General features: G+C 40.8%; 1 protein-coding gene across 1 annotated transcript; it reads right to left on the bottom strand.

Annotated features, from left to right (window-relative positions):
- Positions 1-371: 371 nt before the first annotated feature.
- gabrp (gamma-aminobutyric acid type A receptor subunit pi) lies at positions 372-8,778 on the bottom strand (the record flags this gene model as incomplete). The annotated part of the gene is made up of 8 exons (XM_080502619.1): positions 8,670-8,778; positions 6,238-6,305; positions 5,680-5,897; positions 2,894-2,976; positions 2,553-2,690; positions 2,274-2,426; positions 806-999; positions 372-704 (listed from the first exon to the last, which is right to left on the bottom strand). Exons 1-8 carry the CDS (start codon positions 8,707-8,709, stop codon positions 372-374), a joined length of 1,227 nt encoding a protein of 408 aa, XP_080358745.1. The 5' UTR covers positions 8,710-8,778.
- Between the last annotated feature and the right edge of the window lie 5,934 nt (positions 8,779-14,712).

The raw sequence follows: 14,712 nt of genomic DNA on the forward strand, positions 1-14,712 counted from the left end.
GCAATTCAATGCAGCACAGTACTGTGTGGTGCAGTTCAGGCAGCCTATTGTTTAGAGCTTGTTTATTTATCCTCATTTAATGATCAATTGATTTTTCAAGAGCTAACATAGGCTTTGTATCACCACTCATGCTAATATGTCAGGAACAATCCATTCATTATGATCAATAACAGTAGAATCTCTACTTTGGACTTCTGACCAGCTGCTTTTTATGAATCTGTAGCTCTAAAAGACTTTGTAAGTATGCTACAAAGAAGTTGTATCAGACCAGCTCAGATCCAATCTGTGGTGTCTGGTACTGCATCTCAAATGAGGAGGTAGAGCAGCTTCAGGGTGATAACATAAATGTTTCCTTAGCTTGGAGATGGCACTCAGAGAAAGAGATAGTACAGCCAGTACAGGATATTGACAAAGAGGAACGCCGTGGGGAAAACGGTGCGGGCCCTGCAATCAATGTTGTGCGGATTTTCCACAATGAAGATGGACACTGCGCGACGTGACGCATCCTTCACGGAGGACAATCCGCAGCCCCGACTGGGTGCCTTGTCTTTGGAGCCAGCATGGTTCTGAGCATCGCTGTTGGCCGCCTGCTCCGCGGATTCCTCTGCACTGGAGCCCACTTCCACAGGCTGTCTTCGTTGGCTGGAGCCGACAATGGGGATGGAGCCATTTCCATTCGACTCGCTGAAATCCCTCAACATTTCCTTGCGGACAGGAAACAAAGTGATTTAGAGATTGCGGTATATTTCAGTACCCAACATGAAGCTTTTTCATGAAATGTTTGTATACAAAGCATCAAGCTCACTCTGTGTAAATCCTCTATGGTCTGGTGCTGCATGGTATAGAAATGAGCGCAGGCGTACTCCAGCAGGGCCCCGAAGATGAAGGTGAAACAGATGCCCAAGTAAACATCTATGGCCTTGATGAAGCAGTTGGCGTTTGGAAGGGAAGTACGGGCACCCATCATCAGAGTCGTCATAGTCAAAACCGTGGTCACACCTGAGGGACACAGAGTTACATTTTCTCCTCATGCAAGTTTGTAGTATCTCCCATCTGTTGGAAATCATTGCAGGTGCAGAATTGTGTGTTTATCCCCTGCCCCAGTCCCTCATTATCCTCCCATGGCATCATCATCTTTAATTTACTTGCTCTCCAAAACAAGTTCAAAAACAGCTGCCAGTACTCATTAGAATATTTTAATGTGTCAACTTTTTCTTTTGAAATAAGAAAAATAAGATGTAGCTACATGGAAAATCCACTTGATCTTTAAACAAATATACTAAATAAAAAATGTCCATGGCTCAGAAACGAGTTGGAACAGCCTCTCTGACCTTGAGGGATGCAAAGAGGCAAACAGGCTGAATTGGAATTATGGTTTCATGAGGCCGCGAAGGGTCAGATTGCTTGCAGAAAGAATGAATGCAGCAAACTTAGATTTCTTTTTTGAGTCCCGCTTTACAGCTGATTGCTTCAGCTGATGAGCTGCCGATACAAGACCACAGGTGTAACTGAGTGGCCCAGTAATAAACCAAAGAAGAAATCAATCTCAGACTATTTAACCTGCGGAGTTCCAGACAGACAAAAGGGGGTTGAAAAAAAAAGAGGGAAACTGTAATTCAACCAGAAGCCATCTCAAGCACTGTAACCAGGCTTTAGGATATTTCTGTGTTGCATGAGATGATTAAAGCACATTGTTTTAATCTACAGTCCAAAAACTTGCAAAGGATAAGTGTCGATCTGATGTGCTGACATTCAGGTGGTGTTGTAAATCTATTTCTAAGATACTGAAGATTGTGTGTAGAGCTCAGAGTGAGAAACCTCAGAAAATGGATAAAGTAAACTGGGCCATCTGCTCAATTTGATCTCCAAGATAAATGTTACAGTGCAGGTTTATTAATGAGCCTTCAAGATTTCCTTTGGATGCTACTTTTGTCTTTAAGAGCTAATTATTTCAGACAGATAAAGATTAGTGCTGGTATGATTATAATAGAGGAATTTCAAGAACTTAAATTAGGATCAAGCTGAGGTAAGAAGACAGCAATTACTTGGGTTCTTAATATAATCAGTGTGAAGAAATTGTCAAAACCTCCATTTAATTCCAATTAAACATTGTTTATGAGTGAGACAGGCTTGACAAAGAGCCTTACTTTGTTACTTTTTTTTTTGTTAAACTTTGATATTCCTCAGCTACCTAACATCCTGTGATGACACAGCGTTACTCTAAGATTATAGGTTATCAAATGATCAGCCTATACTATGTATCTGGTACTGACCGATGCAGGTCCTTGCTGGTACAGAGGACTGACTGATCCAGAAAGACACCCATGAGAGGACCACCAGCAGTATAGAAGGCACATAAGTCTCCAAGATGAAGAACAACACATTTCTGCGCAGTGCAAAATGCAGCACCAGCTTGGGGTAATGTCCTGTGAGAAGAGACAAGAAGACAGGGTTTCGAAAACAATTAATAATGAATCACACACGTTGTGCGGGAATTTCTCATTATAGAACATCACAGACGAAGACACCCATGAGAAGCAGAAATGTGGTACCTGTCTCATATACAGCCCGTGACACTGATGTGTAAAAGCTTTCTATGCTGTACTGAGCCAGCCGCAGTGTGTCCAAACCCTTTACTGAGTCATTCCCTCTTGTCCAATAGAAGACCACATCTTGAAGGTTGTAGCCCCCTGAAAACACAAACAAAATCATTACATTTTGCTGAATCTGAGCTGGTCGGCTGACATGGCCTGTCCGGCTTGATACTCACTGCAGTAATGATGATGATGATGCAAATGGTGACATTGAGGATGACATGAAGGTGACTTATGGCCAGCTACAGATCTGATGGGGGTGTCAGATGTGGTTGGTGGAGCTCACAGGAGGTACTCACAGCTCTCCAGCTGCAGGGTGCACACCTGTTTGTCCATTGGGTACTTGGTCAGGTCCATGTTGCAGGCAATCGTAGCTGTGATGCTGTTGAGTGTTCAGACACAAGACCTTAAGCATCTTTTGCAAGGTTCCCCAAGCAGACTGTTGTATTTTAGATGACATTGATCAATAGATTTCTTTTTTCAAGATCGCAGTAAGAATGAATATAATCTAGACTCATGAACACCCACATCTTACTGCAGCAAAACCATTAATTAAGGCCACAATAATCTTTCAAATTGAAAATATACTACTACTTTAAACATTGTTTAGCTTTGACAGACGCATATAAGGTCAGTTTACAGTGTTACCAGTTGTTTAAGTTAAATTAGATTCATTCACAAGGAAAGGCCACTTCCCATAAACCAAATTAAAAAATGTAATCAAAAATTACTATCAAGCAACTCATAAAAGCCAATAGATGGGTGATGCTGACAAGGTATTTATTGATTAATAACTTAACTTTCATACATTACTGCGATATATATCCCCATTGGCTCTGAACACGTGAACAATCCAGGAAGTTTCATAGTATGTATCCTTGCGCATGACGTTATTCGACGTCGACGCTTCTTGCTTAACACAGTAAAATAACTCTTCTTTTCCCTCTGAAGTGGAGCCTGATGACTAAATGGTTTAACGCCGAAGACTCTGCGGTGACGAGCAACGTGAGTTTTTGTGCCGCATTATTTGTTTGTACATCAGTCTGAGCGCACGCAGCTCTAATTAGGTTGAAACAAGATAATGTCAGCGAAAGATCGATTGTGTTAAAAGATCGATACGTATCCTCAATATATTATATACACTAAATTTAACCAAGCCTATTTTTCTTCATCATAAAAGAAAAATATAAAGCCAAGCAGAAGACCTACTCCTCGCTTGCTCTAGGGACTATTTATTCTTAAGCACGCCATAACTGAAAATTCAGTCTGAGGCTGAGATGCAATTTTAGATGATGGACTCAAAAACATAAACACGTGGAGCGCTTTCACCTCTCAAAACAAGAAATGTGTAATATTTATGAAATATCTTTCAATATACCTTTGGAGCTTTTGAATAAAATATTCGTATTTTATCAGAAGTGAAAAAACACATTACAAACATTTACATGATGTCATTTATAGTTCTTGAACTTTTCACAATTTAACTTTAGCCACATTTAAGTTTAATTTACACTAGCCAATTAATATAAGGTGTTGGAGTTTGCCACAATTTGAATAATATACAAATCCTTTGATCTGCATTATTAGTCAATAAGTATTTTTTCGGGAGAAAACGCCTGTTTTGCTTCTGAATATGTTTACAAACAAACTACTTTTCAATGTTTAATCATGGAAAGATTAAACAAGCGTTTATACAAGTGGTTTGGTGTTTGAACATCAGTTGTTCTACTGCAGTGCTCAGTGGCGATCTCGAGATTGTGACTGGACATTTGCTGGTTCAAATCCCTGTCAAATCACTGTACTACTGGTTCCTAATCCCAAATGAATGGTTGAATGCCAAACATACAGATCATAACTGAGCAACCAAAGGACAGGGAAGTTGAAAAAGTAAAGTTTGCATACTTTTCTCACCTTTGTGTATATCTAATAATAACACTGAGTTTTTTTGTGATTACATAAATATATAGTGTGTGAGGACTTGATAAAATCCTGTGTACAGCAAAAAAATGAGTACAAGATGTTGAATTGTGCAAAATGTAATCACCAGCATCAAATCAAACACAGTCCTGAACCAAAAGGCCTTCACTGTTCTCCAGAGGAGCTGAGATTTCCCTGTGCTCTCTGCACAAAGCTGCTCTTTCTGTCCTCAATCAGGCTGTCGAGGCAAAAAATAATAAGTGAAATAATAAAGTTCTGTGGCAGGGAAACATGACTGATTAGACGTCAGGACAGTTTTTGGCCGTAGCCGTAGGGGACTCTGCGAATCTTTGCTGACAGAATGGGAAGTGTTTGAAGGGCACTGCATACTCAGGGAGTTCACTGCCATTCCCTTAAGTTGTATGACTTAGTGGTGATACATGAGCCCGGTTTTTAGTTGAGCCCGAGGCCAATTTACGGTTGATTACAACAGCAAAATAAATTTAAAAAAAACAACATATGCTTGTTTTCCTCTTCTTTCACCTTATCACAACCACTGTTTGATTTTCTATTTTTGAAGGTATTTTCTTTGAACAAGCTCCACCAATTCTGACCGGCTGGTTTTCTGACGGCTACAAGAGCGTCAAATGTCAGTTAAATGTCAATAGGATGAAAACCTTAGAAGAATAACAGGCGATAGGGATGCACTGATACCAGTATCGGGTCCGACGCTGTACAGCGTCTCATATTCGGAAAAAGATCTCTGATACCACCCGGCCAGTATAACATCATGCGTCAGCAACTCAACCCACAGGTCGCCAAGAGAGCACGAGCGATGTCGACGTTTTGGAGATTTTTCTGTTATGAATAAGAGCGAAAGAGTGTAAACAATGATCTGCCAACATATCAAGAGAAGGGGCAAAAGGCTGTTCGTACAATACCGATAATTTAATCACCAGCGTGACCTTTGGACCAGCAGAGCTAAAGAGATGTCGCTCATTAATTTAACTGCTCATCACGTAACGCCGACCCGCGCTACATGCTGCATGTTAAAAAAGTCTTGCATCGGGACTCGTTATCAGCAAGTAGCTAAAGGTTTGTACTCAGACTTGTATTTGTCCTTTTAAAATCAGAAGTGGTATCGGTGCATCCCAAACAGGAGCGTTACCGGAGGGCATAGAGAACGGTGCCATTGCTGAAGATGCGTATGAGGCGGTTTTCCACGGTGACGTCGTGCAGGAAAGAACGCTTGGAGTCCGGGATGAAGGTGTCTGGGATCCAGAGCAGCGACACCAGACGGCCGTCCACGCTCACGCTCTCGTTCCCTGGGAATACCAGCCTGGAGTCACGCCAGCGCTGACGGAGGAAGATGGTCGCAGTGTAATCCTGAGAAAAAGAAGTGCAGAGAAGGTGGAGGTTTAGGTTATTCCCAAATAACACCCTTATTAATATATTTTCTGGTGCTTTTGGGTGATGGGGCATGATCTACAGATTACGCTGCACAAATAATGGCTCCTTAATTAGCACACATATTGGTGGATCACGCAAGCATGATTCAAGCAGCGCATCGGGTTAAGTTTGTCGCTCAGCAACGTGATCAAGGGATCTTTGCACAAATAACTGATCCATAATTTGTGCCGGGCAATCGGTGGATCGCACAAATTGCCCAAAAGCGCTTTACATATTGATACAAAGATGTCGGGAAGAGGAAGAGAGGAGGTGTCACCATGTTGATTTCAGAGATGGCATCGATACTGGCAATATCCAGGCTCATTCCGATTTCCACCGGACCCTCTGCAGATGGTAGAAATATAAAAAGGCTCAGGCATCAGGTTGCACTCTCACCCCAATTTACTGAAGAAAAACGCTCTACGTGCTGCCGTGGGTGAAATCTAGCTTCTGAAGCGTGCGTGCCTGTTCATCCGCTACCTTTTCGATTGGGGTCGCCACAGCATGTTATTGCAACTCGCAACATGAAGTTAGTTTTTACGCTGGATGCCCTTCCAGCTGAAAACAAGATTAAAACCTGGGTTCTTCCCCAGGACCCAAGTGAGTGCACAACCAGGGAGGGAACCTGCCTCATGAAACGTTTTGTTTTTGAGGGTGAAACTTGGCAAATAGTGATTTACCTGAGCAATTATACAGATTACCTTCACCCTTACCCACAAGTAAAATTTGTTTAAAAAAAAAATACGGGTATTGAGGTATCGAGTAGATTCCTAAAAACTGCTTGTGACTTTTAAAAATCAATTAATTGCATTTTGATTCAACTCGGTGTATTTTTTTTTTAGTTAAATAGAATATCTACATTTAAAGCCCATTTCAAGCCCATTTTGTCAAACAATTAATGAAATTAAAATTACACTATGTTGAAACAAATATAGATATAAAGCATTGATTTTCCATTAAAGGGAAAAAACTGTAAATTTCTGAAAAATATATATTGTAGAAGGACTCAGTTGCAAGTAATGAGTTAAAGTAGTAATGAAACCAAAGTACATTTTTTATTTCCACTCAAGTATGCAAATTATTTCACAGGTTTTCTCCTGATATTTCTGCACGTCTCAGGCTGAAAAAATGTGTCTAATCTTCCTGCAGTGACAAACTCTTACCGGTCTGTACAGCCTGCGCTATATGCAGCATACTGATGCACGCTGTGCCGCTGTACTGCTTTTAGTTTAAAGGTGGCAAACGCATTATTATTTGTATTATTGTTTGTGCTTGTGGGCATACATTACTTTCTCTTTTCTCGTGTGTTGGCGGGCGAATAAGTTATGATTGTTTGTAAAAATATGTGAAGATTTCAGTACTTATTTGAAGTTAAATGTAAAGATTTGTGCTTAGTTAAAAGATTACACGGTTTAAGGATTCCCGATCTCCAACAGGGAACGTCCCCCTTCAGTTACTTAAGTATTAAAAAGATATACTTGTTGAGAACTTCCTATACTTGTTGAGAACTTCCTGAATAATTCATACATGCCTTGCAGGCTACTCAAAAGACTGTTGAGAGCTTGTGCGCACACGTTGGCTAATCTCGGCCTAGGATGACAAAGGATAAAGAAAGAATTTAGTAAGGGTAGAGGTTAAGAATTCAGAATCATAATGTTATAAAACTGGAAATGTTGAATGCTTGTTAAATCATAGGTGTCTTATAAGGAAGTGGATAACCTAAGTCTTGAGGTTATTCTAGATCAGAGTTCTGCGACCTTTTGCTACTACTCTACTTGCCACCAAATCAGATTTAAGTGGAGCTGCAAAAAACTAATTTACCTTGAAAATGAGGTGGAAACAGCTTAAAATGTTTTAGTTATGTGTTGTTGTGACATATGTAGAAACATTTGCATCCATGAAGTTTCAATTACAATTCAGGATGGGAAGCATTTTATTACATTTTCAGCTGTTTTTGGACCTGATCTTAGCGAGTTGACTTTCTTATTTTTGAGTTGGGTTTTTTTTTTTTTTTTTTACAGTTTGGACATTTGAGCTTTTTTTTCATTTTGGTTCTCTTTTAAGCAGCTGTGCATGTTTTCCACGCATTTTTAAGCTTTTTCTTTTAGTAATCCTAGTCATTTTCATTTTTTTAAAGCTGTTTTACCTCATTTATAATGGTTGTAGCTATTTTTCACTGGGAACCCCAGGATCTCCATAACCTTTGCCCAGGCCTGCACTCTGGAGAGGTCGCTCCAGTGCCACTGTCCCAGTGACAGAAACACAGAATAATCCACGACACAACTATAGTCTTCCAAGACTGACTGATGACAACAGCAGCTATTTTTCATTTTTTAGGTATTTTTTTGGAGTGTTTTTTAGCCATTCGTCCTTTTGAAAACGACTGGTGTGTAAATAAGCTAAAAATCAGCTAAAAACTTTTATTTACATATTTTCTGAAAAGCTTCAGGGAACCACGAGAGAAGGACTAAATAACCACCTGTGGCTCCAGAGCCACAGGCTAAAGAACTATATGTGTCACTTGGATATCACAGAGAGAGACTGCTTCAGGCTGTTTTATGAATTATGGAATTGGCAAAAGTTCATCATTGGCTTGATATCATAAATGGTAAAATCAGCTCCTCGATACTGCCTTTACATGAGAATAAACTTTGCCAGTGAGTTAGATTACTAACTGCTCTAAGAAGGACTCCTCAGATGGCTTCTTACCATTGAAATTAGGCCTGAGGTAGCGGTTGTATCCCTTCATGAGCTTCTGAATGGTTGGCTGGAGCTGGGAGTCGTTCCATTCGCCCCAGTGGTTGCTAGGGAACGTACAGCCGCTGACACAAGTAGAGAGATGAAAAAGTAATGAGAGGCACAGAAAATGGATCATAAATGTTGGTGCAAAGCGTTTTAACAGCTTTTTAAAAATCAATACGTCCATGTAATGTGCTCTTGTCACTGTTTGTGTGCTTTCAGGCCCCCTCACCCCTGGGAGAAGGTCACGGAGAAGATCAGGAGTACGAGCTGTGGCACGGACATCATAGATCTGGAGGCAGGTCAGTGGCACTGCAGTGTGAAGAGCTAGACAATTAAGACCATAGAAAACAACCCGACGTCGTAAAGTCATTATACTACATGTTTGACCAATTTTTGGGGGGAGATAACACAGTTTGACCATTGGATGGCAGCACCTAACGGAGTGACATGACAAACCTCAGGGGAAATCTTCAGCAGAGCAGCCATTCTCAACTTTGATGTAATAAAACAGGGCTTCCTCTCCTGCTCTCATACTTGTAAAAAGCAGTGGAAATTTGTATTGATCCCCGCCTCCCGGCTTCCATTAATATGTTAGCAGCTGCTTCATTTGGGTTACACACACACACACACACACACACACACACACACACACACACACACACACACACACACACACACACACACACACACACACACACACACACACACACACACACACACACACACACACACACACACACACAGACACACACACACACACACTTACTTACTTCCTCAACAAAATGAAGCTAGCGTTGAGATTAAGTGCTTGTTTCAGTGTGTTTTTTGTGACTATGACGTCCCGGCTGTCACCTGCTGATTTATTGGTCCACCACCTCATGGTTTATTCACCAAGTCTCCTTGATCACTGAACCTGTCTTCAACTCATCAGGGTTTCCTTGTTGCCCTGTTGTTAGTCACAACTGATTCACTCGCTTTTCCTTTGGCAGATAAATCTCATGAGCAGTGATAGATTGCAGCCCCCTCACCTCCAACTTTCATCCAAATTATGCAAATGTGTGGCGTGCGTTTGCATTGCAGCTGTTCACAAAGGAATCCTGCAATATTATCCTGACACGTTGCCTGAAAATGGTAAAGCTGAATCTAATATTCAGTAACACCGAACCAACATCTAAATAATCATGCATTGAAAGTTAAAGTCATTAAATGTTATTGGGTTGTGTCTGTCTCTCTGCATGTCTTTCATGGCTTGTGAACACTGCCACATTTTGTTGTTTTGATCCATTTTTCTTGTTTACCGTCTTCTTTCCCTTTGCTATTTTCCCCTCCCATCATTTCATTCCTCTCCCAATCTACTCATGCTTTTTCCCCCTTCAGCCATATGTTGTGCCAGAAAGCAGCAGATTACTTTCCTCCCCTCCACGTTGCCTTACAACCCATTGCATGCACATCCATGCAAAAATTCAGCTTTGCCATTTCTTTACAAATATTTAAGTTTTGGGTCTCACTCTTGCCTACCTTGCTGGATTTTGCCACACTTACCTTCTTGATTTCTCCTCTCAGGTCACTCCTCCTCCTCCTCTCTCAGCTCTCTCCTTTGTTTCCTCCTCTTCCTTCCAGGTTGGTCCTCTTCCTCAGTTATTTCCGAGTGTAACACAAAGACTTTTCCATGGGCTTGGCTAACCACAGTTGTTTGTATTATTTGGTCTTGGTGTGTGGGCTACTGCTGGTTGTTTTACTGTTTGTGCAATTTCCTCTCTCTGCACAGCTATATTCATCTCCCCATAGAGTCCTCTGTGCACCCCCTCCCTTCTTCTCTCTCTCTCTCTCTCTCTCTTGCTCTCTCTTTCTCTCTCCCTCTCTGTTTATGCCACTCAGCATCTCATTTAGGCAGCATCTTTTCACACCGCCCTCCCACCACTTCCTCACCCATTGACATGCACTTTGATTTCTCCATATTACCTTTCATTGGCCCTATTCTCCGTGTTGTCTTGTGTCCTGCTCTCAGGTCTCCCATGCTTCTCTTGAAATTTACACTGACACTGCACCACCTTCTGGGCTTCAAAGCTTCATTCTGTCTCATCCCCTCATTCCCTCACATCCTCACCTCCAACCACGTTCCGATGCATCAGTGTCATTATCTGATTTAGTTCCCTTACAACACTTTTTCCATCTTGAGTTTTATAAATCTCCCACATGGAACATTTTCAATTGCTTTTCCTCCAGTTTAGCAATGGAAATCTCCTCCTGTCCACCCGTTGGTAAACCACATAGCTCATAAACATGTATTTATAAAGAGAAGAAAATGAGCCAAGTGCACATTCACGCTATATGATATCCATGTTGCTGGTAGCGATTACAGGAACTAACCAGCAGATTAGGCCAGGTAAAAGTAAGGATGATGATTATGGTGATGATGTATCCGCATTCAGCAGCCTCCCAAAGTCCATAGAAAAGCGCGCTGTGTGTGCTGAGCGGTCAGTCATTACTCTTTAGCACTGCTGACATAGTGTGAATAATCTATATGAGCCCCTCTTTGCCCCTGGCCTTACTGTGCTGAGCTTTATCCCTAATTACATACCGTGGCCTCTGAACACCCATCGGAGCTCTAACATATGAGAGAAACCCTTTGGGACACACCGCCTGGGATATAATGAAATCTCAGGCGGTCTCAGGGGTTTTTTCTGCTACCTGCTCTGTGATCTCCAGTGCTGACTAATCAATGCTCACAGGCCACCACCGAGCTGAAATGCTTCCATCCCAGGCTATCCGGTGTTCCACTAGCGTACGGCAGTTATAAAGCCCTCTCAACCTTAATTTTATGGTATTATAGCTGATTACACTGTAAGTAGTTCATCTTTTTTTACTCCTAATTATGATAATGAGCAACAGTGAGGAGTGTACAAAGGTAATCTGATTTGCATCCACCTAAAGAATCATGTGAACCAGAGTGCAAGTGCACGTGGCCCCTGACAGTGAATGAGACAAATTGAGACAAATGGAGACAATTGGGAGGCACCTGCAGGGAAGGATGTGAATGTTTTATGGCTGAGTTGGAGCCTAATGAATAATTATAACCGGCGCAAGGGTGATGTCAATGTTGCAGCCATTTAGTGTGAGTCACCATTCAGCATCACACATGCATGTGTGTTAATTATCCTCCCGATAACTGAATGTGTATTTCTCCTGTGACTCGCCTGCAGAATTATTATTGTTTATCTTTCTGCTTGCCTGAACATTCCCCTTACCCTCTTATTGGCCTCCAGCTTTACATCCTTTTTTGTAGCAGTTCAATCCCTTTTCACATGCCCACATCATCTGCAGACTTCTAAATGCTTTGTGGAATATTCAACCTGATATTTGTTAGATTTTTTTTTACAGTTGGATCAAAATACCCTGGCTTTTGATAAATGCCAAAAGCTGTGATGTCAGAGCAGTGTGTAACTGAGATCCAAACAAATGGCCTTCTGGACCTGAAACACATCAGACATAGGCTGCCCAGATTAAAACATACAAAACCCTAAGAATATATTATTTGTTTCATATTAGTATTGCATAGTTACTGCCTGTTGTAATGGTATTGTCTGCAGCAAAAACAAGCTTTGTTAATATTTTATTGAATTCCTGAACCAATGTCGTCCTGCTGACTGCAAAATAAAGAATGTCAGACTGGAAGTAACTTTAATAGCCTAAGGCGTACCTGTCTACATGTTGTTTTTTTCCTGTTGTTTTGTTGCTGTACTTTACAGCTTTATGCTTTACTTTTTGAAGCTGCTAATATACCAAATCTCTAAAATCTGATGGATTTGATATCTAGTATGTTTTTGTCAGACTTTTATGCTGCTCTCTATTCAGTTGCTGGTTATTCTGAGTGTTATTAGTTCATAAATATATCAAGAACTGATGGCATCCCTATTGTATCGTGTTTTCCTTTAGTTATGTGACATTCATTTAATCTGTACTCAGTTAGGAAATTGGTTATTAGGCTGAGCTACACTCTGCTGACAGCTCCAGCGATACTCCAGTGATATAGTTGTGTTTACAATAGTAAATTAGTGCTAGTGATGCTCATAATGAATTGCAATTGTGCATTATGTGTTTCCCTGTGACCGTGCCAGCCAGGAGCCTTCCAGCTTCACCCTCACTCAATAAGAGCAACGTACCAGTAACTGCATCCTTTTGGTCACTTCCTCTGTTCATTTTTAATTTCAGATGGCATCACTTAACCTTGCTGCTGGAGCCAGCTGCTATAATGACCTTCCTCATCTGTCACTTATCTTTTGTGTCTTCTGCAGCTCCAGCCTTACCTCCACTTTTATTGCAGTCTTTTTCTTTCTCTCTCATCCTTCCATTAACCCACCCATCCACCCTTCATTTTCTGACAATCCAGTAAGGCTTGCTTCGGCTTTTTATTTGGTCTGTCCTCAGTCCTTTCTTGCATAGACATATTTTTAAATCTGTCCTCAGTCCTTTCTTGCATAGACATATTTTTAAGTCAGTCCCTCCATTTTTCTTCCTTTCACTCCTTGGTAATATGATGATGCATTTTGATTTCATGGTGTTTCAGGTAGTGGTCTTCTGTAGAACTCCACTCAGGCACCAGAAAATGGACACGTCGCTTGCCCTGCGCACTGGCCCAGTGATTTGCTGTCATGTGACAAATGGAAATGTCACGGGACTGCTCATGAGAGGGACAGAGATAAATCTCTCCTAAATGACTGTGACGGCTGCCATGTCCAGGAGGAACACGTATGAATTAATGTGGCGTAGACGCTTCCAGCAAGCTGTCACGTCTCCCTGTGACTGTTGCGTCTACTTGGGAGGAGGACAAAGAGTTTTCTGCCCTCTCACTCCAACATGAACTGTAATTTAGCTTTTCCTTTTCATCCTTTGAGATCTGGAAACCTCAAAGGATTTTTAGTTTGTGGTGTGATCCTGCGGCTGAACTTGAAGCAGGCCTTTCTTTTTGTGTTTTCCTCTCTGTCATTGTACTTGTTGAAAGGCTCAAGTCTTTTATTCTTCTTGATAGCTGAAATCCCTCAGTTTACAGAACACTCCAGCACTAGTCATCAACTTCTTTATCACGTCACTGCTTTAGAAAAAAACTAAACCTTTTAAAGTGTTTTTTTTGGTTCTTTTCTTGTTGTAAGAAATCCCCAAGAAAATGTTCCTTCCAAGTGAACACTTTCACTCAACGAGAATCAAATAATCCAATCTATAATCTACATTTTATCTGCTTCACTCATATGCCATGTGAGTGACATCAGTAGTATTTATTCTATTGGTTCAATTCAACACTAGCATAATTGGTACACTAAAACCACACACGGAATTAAACTCTGATCATTATAACAATATAACTGAAAATGATTGGCATTATAGAGCCACATCAGCCTACCTCCAATGTTTTATAACTTAATACATTCATGTGTTGACTTGTGGGATATAAGCTGCCAGGTCTCTCAAGATTACTATTCGCAGAAGCATAATTAAAATTCAACGAAAACAATGTGCACAGAGCATGGCACCACCTTCTGTTTGGGACTGGGAGCAAAACACCAGCCTGAAAGACCACTAACCACAACGGCTTTGGGGAGATACGTTAATAAAAGTAGACCTTGAAAGAATTAGAGACATCACAGACAAATCATGGCTCGGAGCCACGTCTGGCTTGGACACTTTAAACTACTGGAACTGACTTTGTTGGAATAAATAGGAATTATTTTCTTTCTTTCAGTCGTGTTTATAACTTGAAACTTTTAGCTAACTTGATACATTTAAAATGGTTTTCATGGTATTTTTTTGCAAAACCTGAAATAGAAGTTGCCCATTTGTTGCAGAAGCAGGATTGTATAATATATTGAATTTGAAATTAACCTACATCTATATCAAAAAATCTGGAGAAATATTACGACAAAATCACATATTCCTGTTTGTTTGTTTTTTGTCCAAAACAGAAAGCAGTTCTAAACACCAGAGACCAAGACAAATCATGAAGAAGATTGTCTTG

Source organism: Blennius ocellaris, assembly GCF_963422515.1.
Source record: "Blennius ocellaris genome assembly, chromosome: 9".
Classification (NCBI taxonomy): domain Eukaryota; kingdom Metazoa; phylum Chordata; class Actinopteri; order Blenniiformes; family Blenniidae; genus Blennius; species Blennius ocellaris.